At 47.2% G+C, this 20,228-nt stretch overlaps 1 protein-coding gene across 1 annotated transcript in view; it reads right to left on the minus strand.

The window, feature by feature from the left end:
• The window catches only part of LOC142912370 (uncharacterized), a 38,452-nt gene extending 18,438 nt beyond the window's left edge, over positions 1-20,014 (minus strand). Inside the window, exons 1-3 of the mRNA XM_076060534.1 lie at positions 19,834-20,014; positions 9,113-9,172; positions 99-268 (exon numbers count right to left, since the gene is read on the minus strand). Coding sequence (XP_075916649.1) covers positions 99-268; positions 9,113-9,172; positions 19,834-20,014 — 411 coding nt within the window. The remainder of the gene's footprint in view (positions 1-98; positions 269-9,112; positions 9,173-19,833) is intronic.
• Positions 20,015-20,228: the final 214 nt, after the last annotated feature.

Consider the following 20,228-nt stretch of genomic DNA (forward strand, 5'->3'; position numbering starts at 1 on the left):
CGGCTGCTGCTGTTGCAGTGTTCGTAGCTGCGCAGGTGACCGAGTGTGTGTTTACAGTTGTGCGAATGTAGTCGTGGTTTCCCCCAGAGCATCGTCACCTCTGGCGGGTGCAGCACGTCCATCAGCTGCTTGGGATTCCGCTGAGCCATGAGCACGCGCTCACCCGCCGACGGACACCCTCCGCACGGCAGGCAGTCACTCACCAGCAGGGCCTGCGTCCGCTCCTCACCCCCACACTCACCCCGGCCCGCTTCCTCTTGGAGCATTCCTGCACACAGCGGAGACGGTGAGCCAAGTCTAATGATATCGGTCTAAAATGTATGTGGCGGCGACGCTGCTGCATTGGCAGTGGTGTCACGAATAAAATTCAACATATTCGTCAAGAGGACTGTCACCTTAAAAAGAAAGGGTATATTTACTGGTGACGTTTCAGGCAATGGCCCTTCTTCACAGCACATAGAGAAAGCAGAGAAGTGGGGTTCCAATAGACGGTAAATTACTATACAGTATTTATTTAACAAGGTAAATCCCACCGAGCTGTAAAGCTCTTTTTCAGAAGCGACCTGGCCACAAATTATAGCTCAACAAAGTGGCTCATTCACGTGGAAATGTATAGCAGCCAAATACTCTAAACGCACGTTGATTATATAAATGTGGAGGGAAAGCCGGAGCCGGAGAAAAATCTACGCGACCACGGGGAGAGAGAGAGACACCGCAAACTCCAAATACACAGCAGGCGTCGTCAGGGACGGGATCGAACCCACGCCTTCCTGTACACCTAGCGAGGTAGTTGACATCTCACCACACAGAGAGAGACACCGCAAACTCCAAATACACAGCAGGCGTCGTCAGGGTCGGGATCTAACCCACGACTTTCTGTACACCTGGCGAGGTAGTTAACATCTCACCTCCGCAGTGCCCCTTCCAACATCACTCACTACCAATATTCGCAGCATTTCTCCCATCACCATTCACATCATCACGGCACTGCTCACAACATCAAGTCTTACACAATCACTCCCGTCACCTACTCCACTATCACTCGAACCATGACTCCCACCATCCCTCGCAACACTTACACCACCACATCATCATTTCCATATCATCGTCATGTACACCATTACACCACAACCATCACATTATCACTCACATCAATCCCCCATTATCACACTCTCTCACACCCCTTACGCTGCATCACCCTCCCCACCCTCCACACACACGAACAACACTCAAACTATCACACCCACACATCACAATCACCTCCACACCATCACCCCCCACCCTCCACACACACGAACAACACTCAAACTATCACACCCACACATCACAATCACCTCCACACCATCACCCCTCCACACACACGAACAACACTCAAACTATCACACACACATCACAATCACCTCCACACCATCACCACCTCCACTTCACCGTCACTCACCAACACCAACATCTACACCCGCAGCACCGTCTTACGCCATCACCACCACGCGTTGTGATCATCTTCCACATCACTCATCATTTTACACGACATCACCAACATCGCCCTCCTCCTCCTCACCGCCTTTGTGCTGTTGGTCACACGTCCTCACGTATCCCCCTCACGTATCCCCTCACGTATCCCCTCGCGTATCCCCTCACGTATCCCCTCACGTATCCCCCTCACGTATCCCCTCACGTATCCCCCTCACGTATCCCCTCACGTATCCCCCTCACGTATCCCCCCCACGTATCCCCCCACGTATCCCCTCACGTATCCCCTCACGTATCTCCTCACGTATCCCCCTCACGTATCCCTCACGTATCCCCTCACGTATCCCCTCACGTATCCCTCACGTATCCCTCACGTATCCCCCCACGTATCCCCCTCACGTATCCCCTCACGTATCCCTCACGTATCCCCTTCATGTATCCCCTCACGTATCCCTCACGTATCCCCCTCACGTATCCCTCACATATCCCCTCACGTATCCCTCTCACGTATCCCCTCACGTATCCCTCACGTATCCCCCTCACGTATCCCCTCACGTTTCCCCCTCATGTATCCCCTCACGTATCCCTCTCACGTATCCCTCTCATGTATCCCCTCACGTATCCCCCTCATGTATCCCCTCACGTATCCCTCTCACGTATCCCCTCACGTATCCCCTCACGTATCCCCCTCGCGTATCCCCCCACGTATCCCCTCACGTATCCCCCTCACGTATCCTCTCACGTATCCCCTCACGTATCCCCCTCACGTATCCCTCTCACGTATCCCCTCACGTATCCCTCACGTATCCCCCTCATGTATCCCTCACGTACCCCTCCCTTCAGCCAGGTCACGCTGACCCTGACCCCGTCTCTCTGCTCGAGGTCGTCACCAATATTGAGCAATCCCCACCCCACCACCAGTGAACAACAACAACAAAATTTTAAAAAAACTCGACTTAAGCTAAAATACGATAATCATGAGGTAAATTATGAGGTAAAGTGTTCATTAATTGTGTTAATTAATTACGCTGTACTATGTAGGGAACAATCGTGTCGAGGAGGAGTTTTTGCGCGGGTCGCTTCTGTTACCTCGCCTGCAAAATACAAACAGTAATCGATTCTTCGATTACTGCCATACAAAATTGGGAATCGTAAATTTTAATCTGATGCTATGGTTCGTCTCTGGAATCGATTCACAGGGCCTTTGCTGAGTCGATTACTTTGACTGCTACTGTGAAAACGGCCCTCAAGGCAAAAAATTCCTCCCCCAATAATGGCGGCAAATTACTCACCCAAGATGGCTGAAACTACTCACCCAACATGGCTGCAAACGCTCGTCCAAAACAGCGGAACCTACTTACCCAACATGGCGGCCACAGAGGCCGTAAGACGTCAAGAGCCACGTGCTTGCACGGCGGTGGAAATTCCACATTCCTCTGGACGGGGATGAGCGTGGAGCATAGAGGGTGGAGCAGTGGTCGGTGGAACCCGCACCCCTCCCACGTCCACACAGGGAGAGAGAACTTAGAATTTGGTGATTGTGCTTTGGCAGTGACTTTTTATATACAACGAGGACTCCTCGACTTACGAACGAGTTTCGTTCCAGAGGTCTCTGTTCGTAACTTTACTCCAAACGTGTTGTACGGCGTGTACACTAAACACGGGGAATGCGCTTTAAAAGTTGTATAATCTCCTGCAGATGTAGATGCCACTGGTTCTTTAAGTTCTGCAGATGTAGATGCCACTGGTTCTTTAAGTTCTGCAGATGTAGATGCCACTGGTTCTTTAAGTTCTGTAGATGTAGATGCCACTGGTTCTTTAAGTTCTGTAGATGTAGATGCCACTGGTTCTTCATGTTCTGCAGATGTAGATGCCACTGGTTCTTCAAGTTCTGTAGATGTAGATGCCACTGGTTCTTTAAATTCTGCAGATGTAGATGCCACTGGTTCTTCATGTTCTGCAGATGTAGATGCCACTGGTTCTTCAAGTTCTGTAGATGTAGATGCCACTGGTTCTTTAAATTCTGCAGATGTAGATGGCACTGGTTCTTCACGTTCTGCAGATGTAGATGCTACTGGTTCTTCACGTTCTGTAGATGTAGATGCCACTGGTTCTTCACGTTCTGTAGATGTAGATGCCACTGGTTCTTCACGTTCTGTAGATGTAGATGCCACTGGTTCTTCAAGTTCTGCAGATATAGATGTCACTGGTTCTTCACGTTCTGCAGGTGTAGATGCCACTGGTTCTTCACGTTCTACAGATGTAGATGCCACTGGTTCTTCACGTTCTGCAGCTGTAGATGCCACTGGTTCTTCACGTTCTGTAGATGTAGATGCCACTGGTTCTTCACGTTCTGCAGATGTAGATGCTACTGGTTCTTCACGTTCTGCAGATGTAGATGCCACTAGTTATTTAAGTTTTGTAGATGTAAATGCCACTGGTTCTTCACGTTCTGCAGATGTAGATGCCACTGGTTCTTCACGTTCTACAGATGTAGATGCTACTGGTTCTTCACGTTCTGCAGATGTAGATGCCACTAGTTATTTAAGTTCTGCAGATGTAGATGCCACTGGTTCTTCACGTTCTACAGATGTAGATGCCACTGGTTCTTCACGTTCTGTAGATGTAGATGCCACTGGTTATTTAAGTTTTGCAGATGTAGATGCCACTGGTTCTTCACATTCTGTAGATGTAGATGCCACTAGTTATTTAAGTTCTGCAGATGTAGATGCCACTGGTTCTTCGCGTTCTGCAGATGTAGATGCCACTGGTTCTTCACGTTCTGTAGATGTAGATGCCACTGGTTCTTCATGTAGCATCTACATGACATACGGACAGGTTTTTCAAATCTCTGAAAGTCGAACGTTCGTAAGCAGAGGAGTCCCTGTATAAGGCGACGTTTCGGACAATGGCCCTCCTACACTGCACATAGCCCAGAGAGCGATGTATAAGGGTTGGAGACTGCTCATATAATTATATTTTATTTCAGTTCATTTTTGTGAAGGCAAATCGCTGTTGACTTCCAAAACAAAGTGGTACCCAATTTATCGACCCTCCCCCCACCTCCGCTGGAGGCAGAGGATGATGGGTTGAGCCAACCCCCCCAAGTCGGATTAAAAATTCGAAATCCTTCAACTCACTGGCAGCTGTGAACATTCTCGCTTGAGAGAGAACACCTGCGGTGTTGTGCATGGGGTCAATAATATCATCAGCCATGTATTTAGGATTCTTTCGCACCAATCCACTGCTGGATGAAGGCCTCCCTGAGCCACTGCCGGCATCTCAACCCAGCAGCGTCTACCCACGAAGCTATCCCATCGCTCCAGATCTAAATCAGAACACAGCTACCACGACTCCTTCATGGACTGCAAAACCTCGGCTTAACAAGCAGGCTGACGCGACCAATATAATCCATAGTACAGGGTTATTTTTTTTGGGTGAGTGGGGGGGGTGGTAGATCGCGTAAATAGAGATGTGAAGTTAATACGGTTTATGTAAAGTTTGTTTACGTGACAAACCTTAGTAATTGGCTGTGTCGGGTGGTCAGTGGGTTTAACGACACATGTATATTTACACGATCTAACCCCCCAAAAACCACTCTGTATTATGCCTTCCTGTAGCGTCGTACACTTATATTGTATTTTATACTTGATCATACTTTATATTTAGCCTTTCGTTTAAAGTAATTATATCATCATCATCACCACGATTCATGGACACGTGGCCCCGTTAGGTGTCCACTGCACATTCCATCATTTGTCATTTCCACTTTTCTCTCTCTCTGCTTTGTGTTACGCTCAAGTAGTGCACCACATCACACTGACACCCAATCTCTTCCGCTGTCGTCAACCCATTCTCTGTTAGGTCCTTCCTCTGCTTAAAGCAATGGTCACAAATCCAAAGTTCGAGATATCGAACGTACGCATATCGAGGTGTTGACTTCAAAGCCTCACTCACGTGTCTCAAGACTTTTCCTGCCAAAGTTGTCCGCGGTAGGGAGAGCGATTTTGCTGTTGCTGCCGCTGCTGCTGCGTGTAATCCCGAATGAGTAATCGTCCGGTACTTTTTTTTAGCCACTGGGATATTTATTAAATCAATTCCAGTTTGCACTTGTGTTTGTGTTTAACTGCGGGAGGAGGAATGATGGAAAATCTAGAGGAAACAGATGCAGAACTGGGGGAGATAATCTACAAACGCCACAATCACTCTGCAGAACAGGAGGTCATACAAACTCCACTCACACTCACTCTGCAGAACAACAGGAGGTCATACAAACTCCACTCACTATCACTCTGCAGAACAGCAGGAGATCATACAAACTCCACTCACTATCACTCTGCAGAACAGCAGCAGATCATACAAACTCAACTCACTCTCAATCTGCAGAACAGCAGGAGATCATACAAACTCCACTCACTCATTCTCACTCTGCAGAACAGGAGGAGGTCATACAAACTCCACTCACTCTCACTCTGCAGAACAGCAGCAGATCATACAAACTCCACTCACTCTCACTCTGCAGAACAGGAGGAGGTCATACAAACTCCACTCACTCTGCAGAACAGCAGGAGATCATACAAACTCCACTCACTCACTCTCACTCTGCAGAACACGAGGAGGTCATACAAACTCCACTCACTCTCACTCTGCAGAACAGCAGCATATCATACAAACTCCACTCACTCACTCTCACTCTTCAGAGCAGGAGGAGGCCATACAAACTCCACTCACTCTGCAGAACAGCAGGAGATCATACAAACTCCACTCACTCACTCTCACTCTGCAGAACAGGAGGAGGTCATACAAACTCCACTCACTCTCACTCTGCAGAACAGCAGCAGATCATACAAACTCCACTCACTCTCACTCTGCAGAACAGCAGGAGATCATACAAACTCCACTCACTCTCACTCTGCAGAACAGCAGCAGATCATACAAACTCCACTCACTCTCACTCTGCAGAACAGGAGGAGGTCATACAAACTCCACTCACTCTCACTCTGCAGAACAGCAGGAGATCATACAAACTCCACTCACTATCACTCTGCAGAACAGCAGCAGATCATACAAACTCAACTCACTCTCAATCTGCAGAACAGCAGGAGATCATACAAACTCCACTCACTCATTCTCACTCTGCAGAACAGGAGGAGGTCATACAAACTCCACTCACTCTCACTCTGCAGAACAGGAGGAGGTCATACAAACTCCACTCACTCTGCAGAACAGCAGGAGATCATACAAACTCCACTCACTCACTCTCACTCTGCAGAACACGAGGAGGTCATACAAACTCCACTCACTCTCACTCTGCAGAACAGCAGCATATCATACAAACTCCACTCACTCACTCTCACTCTTCAGAGCAGGAGGAGGCCATACAAACTCCACTCACTCTGCAGAACAGCAGGAGATCATACAAACTCCACTCACTCACTCTCATTCTGCAGAACAGGAGGAGGTCATACAAACTCCACTCACTCTCACTCTGCAGAACAGCAGCAGATCATACAAACTCCACTCACTCTCACTCTGCAGAACAGCAGGAGATCATACAAACTCCACTCACTCTCACTCTGCAGAACAGCAGCAGATCATACAAACTCCACTCACTCTCACTCTGCAGAACAGGAGGAGATCATACAAACTCCACTCACTCACTCTCACTCTGCAGAACAGGAGGAGGTCATACAAACTCCACTCACTCTCACTCTGCAGAACAGCAGGAGATCATACAAACTCCACTCACTCTCACTCTGCAGAACAGCAGCAGATCATACAAACTCCACTCGCTCTCACTCTGCAGAACAGGAGGAGGTCATACAAACTCCACTCACTCTGCAGAACAGCAGGAGATCATACAAACTCCACTCACTCACTCTCACTCTGCAGAACACGAGGAGGTCATACAAACTCCACTCACTCTCACTCTGCAGAACAGCAGCAGATCATACAAACTCCACTCACTCTCACTCTGCAGAACAGCAGGTCATAGAAACTCCACTCACTCTCACTCTGCAGAACAGCAGGAGATCATACAAACTCCACTCACTCTCACTCTGCAGAACAGGAGGAGATCATACAAACTCCACTCACTCTCACTCTGCAGAACAGGAGGAGGTTATACAAACTCCACTCACTCTCACTCTGCAGAACAGGAGGAGTTCATACAAACTCCTGCTCATTCAGATATTAATTCAAAGCATTGCCACAATGGCTGAATAGAAATTAACAGAATAACTAACTAGATGTCAAAGTTGATCTGTGACATTAATAATGAATGGTTATGATCACTTACGGGGGGAACAGTGCCGTAGTAGTTAGAGTACCGCAGTTCAATTCCTTGCCACAGCTCAAATCAATAGTGAGTGACATCTGATCCGGTCCTGGGCACTTCCTTTCACAAACTTGCTCTGGCCAGCGTGGTGATACACGGCTAAAACCCCCATGACCGACAAGGCATCAGGGAGGAATCAATCCATCCATCCATAAGTAGACTGAGAATGGCCAACATGTTAATTTGATTCGAGCATTCATACGATTAGTCACAAGCCAAGTCTTCATTGGCATAGCTTCAGTGGAAATGCGAGAGAGAGAGAGAACCTATAGTATTTGCAAGTAGAGGGAACAAATCTTGCATAGTGTCCAATCTGTAGAACGGCACACGGTATTCAGGAAGGGATTCCATTTCAAACACTAACGCTCGTGACCCAGTGGCTGATGCCCTGACATGTAACTTGAGTAGCACATCTATTTAATAATCCTTTGATCTATCCGTATGTATACGTATGGTGGTTCAGAGAATATCACCGAAACCGTTCTGCCAATTTCAATACATGGGGAGTCCTAGGCTAGGCCTACGACATGCAGATCCTGCCCGAATGATTTAAATAATTATACAAGAATTATCACAGATTTTATAATTCGACTGATTCGTCGGCTTAATGGCCACGACGGAGGTCATCCGGACCTACCATATGCGATAGTCTGGCCTGTTGGTGTGACCCCCTTTCCGAAATCATACGTCCTCTCCCCATTGCGCTGTCAGCCCCCCCCTCCCCCACAACTTGTAAAACTTGTAAAACGATGGCACCACCAGTGCCAGTTTGCACGGGCAACGACGCTGTGGCTGGCAAGCCTTGGCAAGGTGGCGCATCGCATACGCAACATCTACCCGCGTGCTGTGTTCACGTGCTGTGTGTCACGTGCTGTGTTCACGTGCTGTGTTCACGTGCTGTGTTCACGTGCTGTGTTCACGCGCTGTGTGTCACGTGCTGTGTTCACGTGCTGTGTGTTCACGTGCTGTGTTCACGTGCTGTGTTCACACGCCGCTTGTGCACTGGATCTTTACAAAAATAGTTCTGGCCGCGCTGACAATTTCGGCAGGCTCCTCGAGAAGTTGCGACTCCCTGGCGAGCGTGCGTAAAAACTGTCAGAAAATAAATAAGTGGACTTTTATTTCCACCCCCCTCCCCCCCCACCGTACTTTTTGGAAAATCTAACTTAGAATTGGCACGAGTCGTAAGCTGTTGTTTTGGTGTCAAATTTCTCCTGACAGCCGACACGGCAGCAACCAACTCGGGGGGGTGTTCGTGTGCCTGTGCCTCTGTGGCGATGGCTCAGTCAGCGAGCGGACACTTGCCTGCTCGGTTGGACTGGTCAATCATGGGCTGCACTATCCCGACGGCGAGCGTTGATGAACCTGCACAGAAACACAAACGGCAACGGCAAAAAACAACAACAGCAACAACAACAACAGCAAGGGCGATGACGACGACGTGAGTTGAGACAGAGAAAGATGAATGAAGCAAATATTTTTTATTTAAAGCTTTCGTGACTGCAGTAATTCATATTTTTAGTTCTTTCGGTAAAGTCACGTTGAAGGGAAACAATAAAATAATAAAATATCTATAAAACAATAAAATAAATTCTCACGACGTTTCGACACGCGCAGCGATTTGGCAGTTTATTTAGAAGGACTAGTCCATCTATGTTCTGAAAAGAGGAGGGGGGAGACGGAAAATTTAATGTATGCTGTCTGAAAGCCACTGTAAGGGTGAAGAATCAATTAAGACCTGAAATGGTTTATCAAATAAGGTCTTAATTGATTGTTCACGCTTACAGTGGCTTTCAGACAGCATACATTAATTTTTTCGTCTCCCCCCTCCTCTTTTCAGAACATAGATGGACTAGTCCTTCTAAATAAACTGCCAAATCGCTGCGCGTGGCGCTGACGTTTTTTTATAAATAAATACACCGTTTAAAAATAAATAAATTAATGCAAACCGACACACCTGATGACGACCGTTTGTGTTATGGCCGAAACGTCGTGATAATTTGTATTGTTTTATATATATTTTATTATTTTATTGTTTCCCTTCAACGTGACTTTACCGAAAGAACTAAGAATATGAAGCAAATATTATGGTACGCAAAGGGTTGAGACTGGATAGTGTTTTAATGGGTCATCACGGAGCTGAGCATCGGTGTCAGTTCATTACGTTTTTGATCCAGCTGGCGATGATTGGGCAAAAACTTAGCCCCACTGTTGACCCAAGCAACTGAAGGGCGCACAGACCAAGTGCTTCGAACCGAACGTCGTGTGTTGTGGGCTACGTCGAGCCTGTTAGAAGCAGTACGGTACGCTGTTGTACTCTACTCCTATGTCCCCCGCCTCATAATACTCGCACGGATCGGCGTGGTAAAATGACCTCCACAACCCGCACGGCAAGGGGGAAGTCCTCATCCAGAAGTGGCCTGTGACAAGGGCTGTTCACGTTGTACGAAGAATGTTATAAAAATAAAACACGTTACGTTCCGAGATAACGGAAGAACGTTTTTGGTAATGGAATGTTAAATGAATACATAAACCAACAGTTTGCATGCCATTCCTCTATAGCATAACTCTGTACATCGATGCCTTCACCCCACGTTGCAACAGCATAAGTACATAAACAGTGGGCCTTAAACATTGTCATGACCCATCATCATTTGTACGGCCCTGCAAACCACATTCTCCGCGTTACATTTGATCTTGGCACACCATATCAAAACAGCCATTCTGATGCCTAACATGATGCTTGTCATTGTGTTTATTTTATAGATTCTGGGGGGGGGGGGGGGGGGGTGGGATGAAAATGCTCTTAAATAAAATTTTCACCGCCCCCCACCCTCCACAAATTTAGCTCAATCGCCTCTTCTTCTGAGTCTCCTTTCATTTTCTAACCGTTTCAAACACCGACAGTGCCGCGCTCACTTCACGTTCACGCGTGCGATGCAGCCGGTATTCGCCCGCACTTATCTCTGTGTCACACGCAGATTACCATGTAGGCCTACGATGCCACACCAGCGGGGCGTTGTTCTCAAGCCTTTTGCCATAATAGAGAGGGACGTTACGGGTCTGAAATAGGTAGGGCGTGAAAGAACAACAGGGAAATAACGTTGGTTGTGTGTCCACCTATTCCCCGTTGTGTCCATACATTCCTGGTTGTGTGTCCACCCGTTCCCCGGTTGTGTGTCCACCCATTCCCCGTTGTGTCCATCCAGTCCTCGTTGTGTGTCTATCCATTCCCAGTTGTGTGTCTATCCATTCCCAGTTGTGTGTCTATCCATTCCTTGTTGTGTGTCTATCCATTTCCCATTGTGTGTCTATCCATTCCCAGTTGTGTGTCTATCCATTCCCAGTTGTGTGTCTATCCATTCCCAGTTGTGTGTCTATCCATTTCCCGTTGTGTGTATATCCATTCCTTGTTGTGTGTCTATCCATTTCCCATTGTGTGTCTATCCATTCCCAGTTGTGTGTCTATCCATTCCCAGTTGTGTGTCTATCCATTCCCAGTTGTGTGTCTATCCATTTCCCGTTGTGTGTATATCCATTCCCAGTTATGTGTCTATCCATTCCCAGTTGTGTGTCTATCCATTCCCAGTTGTGTGTCTATCCATTCCCAGTTGTGTGTCTATCCATTCCCAGTTGTGTGTCTATCCATTCCCAGTTGTGTGTCTATCCATTCCCAGTTGTGTGTCTATCCATTCCCAGTTGTGTGTCTATCCATTCCTCGTTGTGTGTCCATCCATTTCTTGCTGTGTGTCTATCCATTCCCAGTTGTGTGTCTATCCATTCCCAGTTGTGTGTCTATCCATTCCTTGTTGTGTGTCTATCCATTCCCAGTTGTGTGTCTATCCATTCCCGGTTGTGTGTCCATCCATTCCCAGTTGTGTGTCTATCCATTCCCAGTTGTGTGTCCATCCATTCCCCATTATGTGTCCATCCATTCCTGGTTGGGTGTCTATCCATTCCTTGTTGTGTGTCTGTCCATTCCCAGTTGTGTGTCTATCCATTCCCAGTTGTGTGTCCATCCATTCCCCATTATGTGTCCATCCATTCCTGGTTGTGTGTCTATCCATTCCTTGTTGTGTGTCTGTCCATTCCCAGTTGTGTGTCTATCCATTCCCAGTTGTGTGTCTATCCATTCCCAGTTGTGTGTCTATCCATTCCCAGTTGTGTGTCCATCCATTCCCCATTATGTGTCCATCCATTCCTGGTTGTCTGTCTATCCATTCCCGTTTCTCGACCTACTTCACCGCCAAACAACACAACGTGGCAACTGAACTCCCCTCCACACCGCAACCTCTTTCTCTCTCTCTCCCCACCACCACCACTAGCCTCATCCCTCTAATTCCCAGCTCCCCATCACTACATCCCCTCAGCCCCACCTCCCCATCACTACATCTCCCCAGCACCCCCCCCCCCCACAACTCACCCCCACAAATAGTACCGCAGCCGCTTTCTCCCATACAGCCAGACCTGCTGCAATGGGAACTCGTGGGGTTACCGCGAGGTCAGGCTGGGTGGCAGAGTAACCTTTCTCAATCCAGAAACGTTTCACTACAAGCTCTATCGGAGGCTGGCTTGGAGAATTTGCGATATTTAAGGCGGGCTTCGTGCCACAATATTTACTGCAAAGACGTCTCGAGGAATCATCTCTGGAATGGTTGTACGCACCAACCAGATTGATATTTTGATTTAAAGCTTTCGTGACTGCAGTAATTCGTATTCTTAGCTCTTTCGGTAAAGTCACGTTGAAGGGAAACAATAAAATATATATAAAACAATAAAAATTCTCACGACGTTTCGACCATAACACAAACGATCGTCACCTGATGACGTTTCGACCATAACACAAACGGTCGTCACCTGATGACGACCGTTTGTGTTATGGTCGAAACGTCGTGAGAATTTTTATTGTTTTATATATATTTTATTATTTATTGTTTCCCTTCAACGTGACTTTACCGAAAGAGCTAAGAATACAGATTGATATCATTCCAATTTATATCACCTCTGGCACACGGAATAGTGCCAAATGATAAAAATGCGTTGTGTAAAAATGGTTTTCAAAATAAAATGTCTAATTCCAGAGATTTGACAGGGTGAACGACGGCGCATTTGTTCTCATATTTGATCCATTTTTAAAGCGCAATATTACATTCTTTGGACAAGCAGTTCCACCGTATAAACCTGGGATAAAGTCAGAGGTAAATAATATCCTCTATCCCACCCCATCATTGTGGACTCTTCCAAGCTACAAGCAGTGCATCTGTCTTAATCATGATGCAGGGGCTTCGGTACACTGTTTATATTGAGGCAAATCAAAAGTACGGGGAGTTCTGAATCTCTGGCAATTGCATTTTCGAACAGTTTAACCCCTGTGTAGAATAATACAGCCAATTTATTCCGTTGGTTTATTATTATTTTTATTTTGCACACCGTTAAGACAACACACGAGAGCAGGATTGGAGTGCTTTTGGAAAACCGACAACGAAAAGCAACCGTAATCGACGCGTGTCCCCGAAGAAGAAACCATTCAATCGGCGAACGTTGCCCACTACAATGAAGGGCCCTGCCTCACGTGCCGGAGTGAGACGCGTTGCGGTGTCGTCGCAACGACGACGGCACGGGGAAGAGACCTTCGTCTTCTTTGGTTCTTTCGGTAAAGTCACGTAGAATGAGAATAAAATAATAAATTGATAAAATACAATAACACAATAATATTCTCACGACGTTTCGCCCACAACGCAAGCGGCCTTCAGCACTGTCCTACCAGACATTCTCGTCCCCTTCACCTGATGAAGGCCGCTTGTGTTGTGGCCGAAACGTCGTGAGAATATTATTGTGTTATTTTATTTTATCAATTTATTATTTTATTCTCATTCTACGTGACTTTACCGAAAGAACCAAAGAAGATGAATCATTGCAGTCACGAAAGCTTTAAATCGAAATTTAAGAGACCTTCAACCCAGCGGTGGATAGACGCCAATGCGTAAACCGCGGCATCGACGGAGCAGGTTGTACGGTCACAGGTTAAATTTCGATTTAAAGCTTTCGTGACTGCAAGGATTCATCTTCTTTGTTTCTTTCGGTAAAGTCACCGCGTAGAATGAGAATAAAATAATAAATTGATAAAATAAAATAACACAGTAATATTCTCACGACGATGAAGGCCGCTTGTGTTGGTTTTATTATTTTATTCTCATTCTATGTGACTTTACCGAAGGTCACAGGTTACTCATCAAGCAGTCTTTTTTGTTTGCACTTTGACTGCTTGTGTTGTGTTTATTGCAGACACGATGCCTTGAATAAAGGTGTCAGTTTTTGTGCCAGTTAAAAGGGTAAAACCTGTTCCTAATGGCAGCGGCCTTTGCAAACAAAAGGGCATTTTGCTACTCTTTGCATGGCAACAAGTTGGAACGCGTCTGGCGGAGTGGGTTAAGTGTTTTTTTTTTTAAGCTGCGCCACCGTTCACGCTGCTGCGGGGTCAACTCTCGACCTCTGAACTTCTGAGTCGAAAAGCAGGCCCTTCATAAAACATCGCCATCGCGGCCCGTTCTCGGTTGTAGTTGATGCGGGAAGATCACCGAATCCGTTCAAGAGGCTTCTGACCCATCCTGCCGCATATCGAAGCCACCTATGGAGGCCCGCCACTTCCCCCACAATCCCCCTGGGTCTTTCCACACGGCGTCAGCCACAGAAAAAAACGAGGATTTGCTTCTGCAATTACAAACGGCATGCTCCAAAGTGCTGCCCCCCCCCCCCTTTTATATTGACTCGTGATGTGCACCTATGGAGCAATGGTTAGTTGGCACACTGTGTTATAAACCTGGCGATCCGAGTTCGGATCGCCAGGTCAGCGGTGGTCGGGTGATATATGAAACCAGTCTTGGACACGGCCCCCACTTCCTTCACCAACCCGCACTGCCCAGCGTGGTGAAGTATGTTCATGAACAACCACCCTCACGACCGAAACAGTCGTGGGCTGACACAGGTAAAAGATGAATTCGGATTAAGGCTCCGCTATTTGATGTGTCCACAAACGAGACAGACTCGATGAGCATTCGGCAATATTCCTCAGTTGGAGGTTGACCAGCAGCGACCGATTGCCGCTGTGATTGACAAAGAATGCGGTACATTTATTTTGGAGACCTTTCTCAACCCGCTGCTGGACGGAGACCTTCCCACTCTCGTGTTCCCTGCTACACTTACGAACGTGCCTCATCAGTGTTGTACCATGTAAATGCCAGAAGCGTAGACATCTCTGGAACACATGCATCCAATCCATCCACCTTCTTAAACCATTTTCACCGCTGAAGTGTACACCCTAACCTCTCCATACATTTCAGCTCCCTTCAAAGTTTTATTCACCAGAACCATAATCGCACAACGCTGCTATCCCAACGATGCAAGACACTGCTATTGCCGCCATATTGCAATTACCCAGACTGTTTTGCGCAGCTGTGATGCCACTCCACCAAGGATTTGCCAAATTTTGGCCACTGCCACTTACACACAAATTTGAAGCAGTGCTCTATCGACCGTTATTTTAAGACTGTCTACGCCCAAAGTGTACGGGTTAACCTTGAAAGAACATTGTTGGTTATGTTACCATTAAAGCTCCCACATTTCTAATTAAGTAAAAAGAGGCATGAAAAGCACATCAAAACATAACAACTGAGCGTCTAAGAGTCCGTACGGGACCTATCAGCAATGCGGAACATTAATGGGCCCACCACGGAAGTCTTTGATGGAGTGTAAAGATGTTAACCTTTTGCCGAGAAATCTTTTGCGGGTCAACCTTGGCCAACAATCCCTGCAAATGCTGTTGCAAACATGAATTATCCTGGTTATTGGCACACACGCACGTAATCCGCAACGTAAAGTTCTCCTTATTTTAAATACGTTGCAATATTTACTCCCCGAAAAACAATTTGAGAGGATTTTTTTGCTAAGTTGGTTTGGGTTAATGAGTCAACTCCTGCTTGGCGCACTGAGCCGCTGCATGACCTCCACTTCCGCTTTGTAATGAGCGTAAGTACGTGGCTGGAACGCGTAAAAATATATATGATAATAATTACAACAGAGTAACAAAAAAATGTAATTCAAAAAAATTCCAGGATTTGAAATTTAAACTTTTTCTGACCTTTTAAATATTCGTGCTCGAGCTAATTAGCACTGCCACGAAAAACCAAGATGACCGATTGGTGGGATTATAAGCTGTGTTGTAATAAGAGCGAACTTTTTCTCTACCCCCTCTTCTTCCACTCCACCCTTTTCAAACGAATTCAATGTCACTGCAGAAGCACTCGAAGCCTGTCTGCAAATAGTAATGGTACCGGGTTACTTTTGTACACAATGTTCCCGCTGTTACCTGCAGCGCAAACACACCTAATATAACTCCATGTTAATAGACACACGGTATGTAACTATGTTCGCAGTACGTAACTGCAGTGCGTTTGTATACACATACACAAACAGCGGGGGAAAAAAAACGCATCTGCGTAATCACTTACACGAGTTATTTTATTTTTTTACCATCAGAATTGACCCTGAATGCAGGTCAGCTGTAACAAAAAGGCAACCTGTGACCTGCACGGTTGGCGTTATTTATTTACTTTAAAAAAATGTTCTCTTTAAACATTCGGTGAGCGTGGAGGGAATGGTTTGGGTGGTGGTGTAAGAAATAGCGGTAGTTATTTCGCTCAGCGATGGAAATCGGCGCGAGCACCTTGGCGTTTCCGTGGCAGCATCAAAACCTCACCACTGTGATTTGTCAAAGTGATCCCGGCAGTCTGACTGCGGTTACCATGAAAATGTGGAAACGTGCGCCTCCGATCTGGGATGCAATGACTGCGATGCCGTGGGGAATTCGTGTTTAAAATTTGCAACATCAAACCCCTACTCTCCTCTCTTCCTAGCCCGCCCACCCCCACCTCCACCACAATTCCTTGATTCGCTATTCCCGTGCAAGCCCCCGCATAGCAAATTCCACCAAGTAGGGCGCTGAATCGCAAAATTGCCACAAATTGAGATGCGCCCCTGCAGGTTACAAAAGCAACAAATATTTATGAATACATGGGAATTATTTACTTGGCCGCTATGTCAGTTAAGCGGAGGTTGTTTGAACATACTTCACCACGCTGGTCATTGTGGGTAGGTGAAGAGAAGGGCCTAGCAGCGGTTCAGACATCGAATGCCACCGATTTTAACTGGGTTTTTTTTACAATATACTAAATATCAGAGTGCTGCACTGCAAATTCTATTGTTTTATTTAACTTCCATGCTCTCACAGCTATGCTTCCTGATTTCAACAACCTGTACTGACCAGTGTGGTGAAGTATGGTCAAACGACCACACCCACGGCCGACCGAAACATAAAAAAGGTGTGGATTTATTTTCTCGGCTCCGATGCCACCGCCGCCCGAGCGCCCCGTCTGAATGAGCATCTGTGGACTCGTTCCGGCGTCTTCGCCGATCTTGAGCTGTGTGTAGGCGAGCTCTCGACTCACTCGTTCGTCCACTGCGCAAAGATCCCCCCCCCCCCCCCGTATAGCCTTAACAGACAGGTGGGACAAGTGCTGTTAGCGAGCAGCACACGCGAGGGGGTGGGTGGCCAGCACCACACCTGGCCGCTTTAGTCTCTTCAGTGCTGATTTATATACAGTGAGGGAAAAAAGTATTTGATCCCCTGCTGATTTTGTACGTTTGCCCACTGACAAGGAAATGATCAGTCTAAAATTTTAATGGTAGGTTTATTTGAACAGTGAGAGACAGAATAACAACAAAAATCCAGAAAAACGTATGTCAAAAATGTTATAAATTTATTTGCATTTTAATGAGGGAAATAATTATTTGACCCCTCTGCAAAACATGACTTAGTACTTGGTGGCAAAATCCTTGTTGGCAATCACAGAGGTCAGACGTTTCTTGTAGTTGGCCACCAGGTTTGCACACATCTCAGGAGGGATTTTGTCCCACTCCTCTTTGCAGAGCTTCTCCAAGTCATGAAGGTTTCGAGGCTGACGTTTGGCAACTCAAACCTTCAGCTCCCTCCACAGATTTTCTATGGGATTAAGGTCTGGAGACTGGCTAGGCCACTCCAGAACCTTTGATGTGCTTCTTCTTGAGCCACTCCTTTGTTGCCTTGGCCATGTGTTTTGGGTCCTTGTCATGCTGGAATACCCATCCACGACCCATTTTCAATGCCCTGGCTGAGGGAAGGTTCTCACCCAAAATTTGACGGTACATGGCGCCGTCCATCGTCCCTTTGATGCAGTGAAGTTGTTCTGTCCCCTTAGCAGAAAAACACCCCCAAAGCATGTTTCCACCTCCATGTTTGACGGTGGGGATGGCGTTCTTGGGGTCATAGGCAGTATTCTTCCTCCTCCAAACACGGCGAGTTGAGTTGATGCCAAAGAGCTCTATTTTGGTCTCATCTGACCACAACACTTTCACCCAGTTGTCCTCTGAATCATTCAGATGTTCATTGGCAAACTTCAGACGGGCATGTATATGTGCTTTCTTGAGCAGGGGGACCTTGCGGGCGCTGCAGGATTTCAGTCCTTTACGGCGTAGTGTGTTACCAATTGTTCTCTTGGTGACTATGGTCCCAGCTGCCTTGAGATCATTGACAAGATCCTCCCGTGTAGTTCTGGGCTGATTCCTCACCGTTCTCATGATCATTGCAACTCCACGAAGTATGGTCAAACTAGCCACGCGACTGAAAAGAACGAGAAGGCCTCCATCGTAGCAGTGGATTGACAAAGAGCTTCAAATTATAATTATTACCAATACACTTATATTTATATAACTCCATGTTAATAGACATACGGGTGAACTCTGGTTATCCGTCTCTCATTTGGGGAATGTTGAGTTTATCCACTTCTAATTTGGGGAATGTGGCATTGCAACACCAAGCCCTGAACAGAGACGGCTAATTTATTGTCACGCACAGCGATGTTAGTGTACAAATTACCGTGAAAAAACACGGCGACAGTCAGAGGAACAGTGGCAACACAAGCCAACAATCTTGTCAGAACTATAAAATTGTACATTTACACGCGATAACAAGTGCATGTTCAAAACTTTGTGACGTAGGGGTTGGAATTCAAGCATACTTTCATGGTGACACTGCAACACACATGCTAACAGACTATACAATTGTTTAAAATGCAAACGTAATTGCAATACTCAGGCATGTTTTTTTAACAGTTTGAATGTGTCTCAGGGGAAACATTCAAACTGAGGCCATTCGATATCGCAACGAAATCCACGCAAACATTACTGGGATTGAGTAAAATTGCATTACAATTTCGATTTAAAGCTTTCGTGACTGCAAGGATTCATCTTCTATGGTTCTTTCGGTAAAGTCATGTAGAATGAGAATAAAATAATAAATTAATAAAATATTATTGTGTTATTTTATTTTATCAATTTATTATTTTATTCTCATTCTATGTGACTTTACCGAAAGAACCAAAGAAGATGCCTTAGAATCATTACGTAGAGAACACAATCATCTCCACGCTCGTACTCCAATGTGGGAATCACAGCCTTAGGGCAAAGGTATTGCCTCGGGGATTTTACCACGGGGCCTAGGGGATTTTACCATGGGGCCTAGGGGATTTTACCACGGGGCCTCGGGGATTTTACCGCTGGGCCAAGGGGATTTTACCGCTGGGCCTCGGGGATTTTACCGCTGGGCCAAGGGGATTTTACCGCTGGGCCAAGTGGATTTTACCACGGGGCCAAGGGGATTTTACCACGGGGCCAAGTGGATTTTACCACGGGGCCTCGGGGATTTTACCACTGGGCCTTAGGGATTTTACCACGGGGCCTCGGGGATTTTACCACGGGGCCTAGGGGATTTTACCACGGGGCCTAGGGGATTTTTTGCGCGGTTTCTGCTCCGATGGCAGCCAATGGTATGGGCCCCCGCTCAGGGTGATCCTACATCACTCCCTGAGGGGGACCCTTCGCCGTCTCTCTCTGGGTTCCAGCACCGCCATCGTGCCAACCGCGGAGCCTTCAACGGAGCCCCCCCACCACCACCGCCGCCGCCGCCGCCGACCCGGCGAAGATGAAGCCCGCGTTGATCGCCGTGCCCGGGGGCTCGGCGCCCGTCAGCGGCGCCGGCTCTTCCGGCGGCGTCCCCAAAGCGTGGGGGGCGCTTCCTGGTCGGGTGAGAAGAGACGCCTCTGCAGACGCCGCCATGGGCGTCCGGACTGGCGGCCACCTTGTACTCGCTCGACTGCCACGGGAGTGTAGCGTGACAACCTCCGTCAGCTGGGCGTCCCGGCCCACCCGAGGCCTCCTCCTCCTCCTCTCACGGAGTCGTGGGCTCTCTCGGACCTGTGGATGGGTGAGTGGGTGAGTGAGTGGGTGAGTGGGTAGGTGAGTGGGTGGGTGAGTGAGTGGGTGAGTGGGT

Source organism: Petromyzon marinus, unplaced genomic scaffold, assembly GCF_048934315.1.
Source record: "Petromyzon marinus isolate PM22_M1 ecotype Great Lakes invasive population unplaced genomic scaffold, UKy_Petmar_22M1.pri1.0 PM_G_Scaffold_2, whole genome shotgun sequence".
Lineage (NCBI taxonomy): Eukaryota > Metazoa > Chordata > Hyperoartia > Petromyzontiformes > Petromyzontidae > Petromyzon > Petromyzon marinus.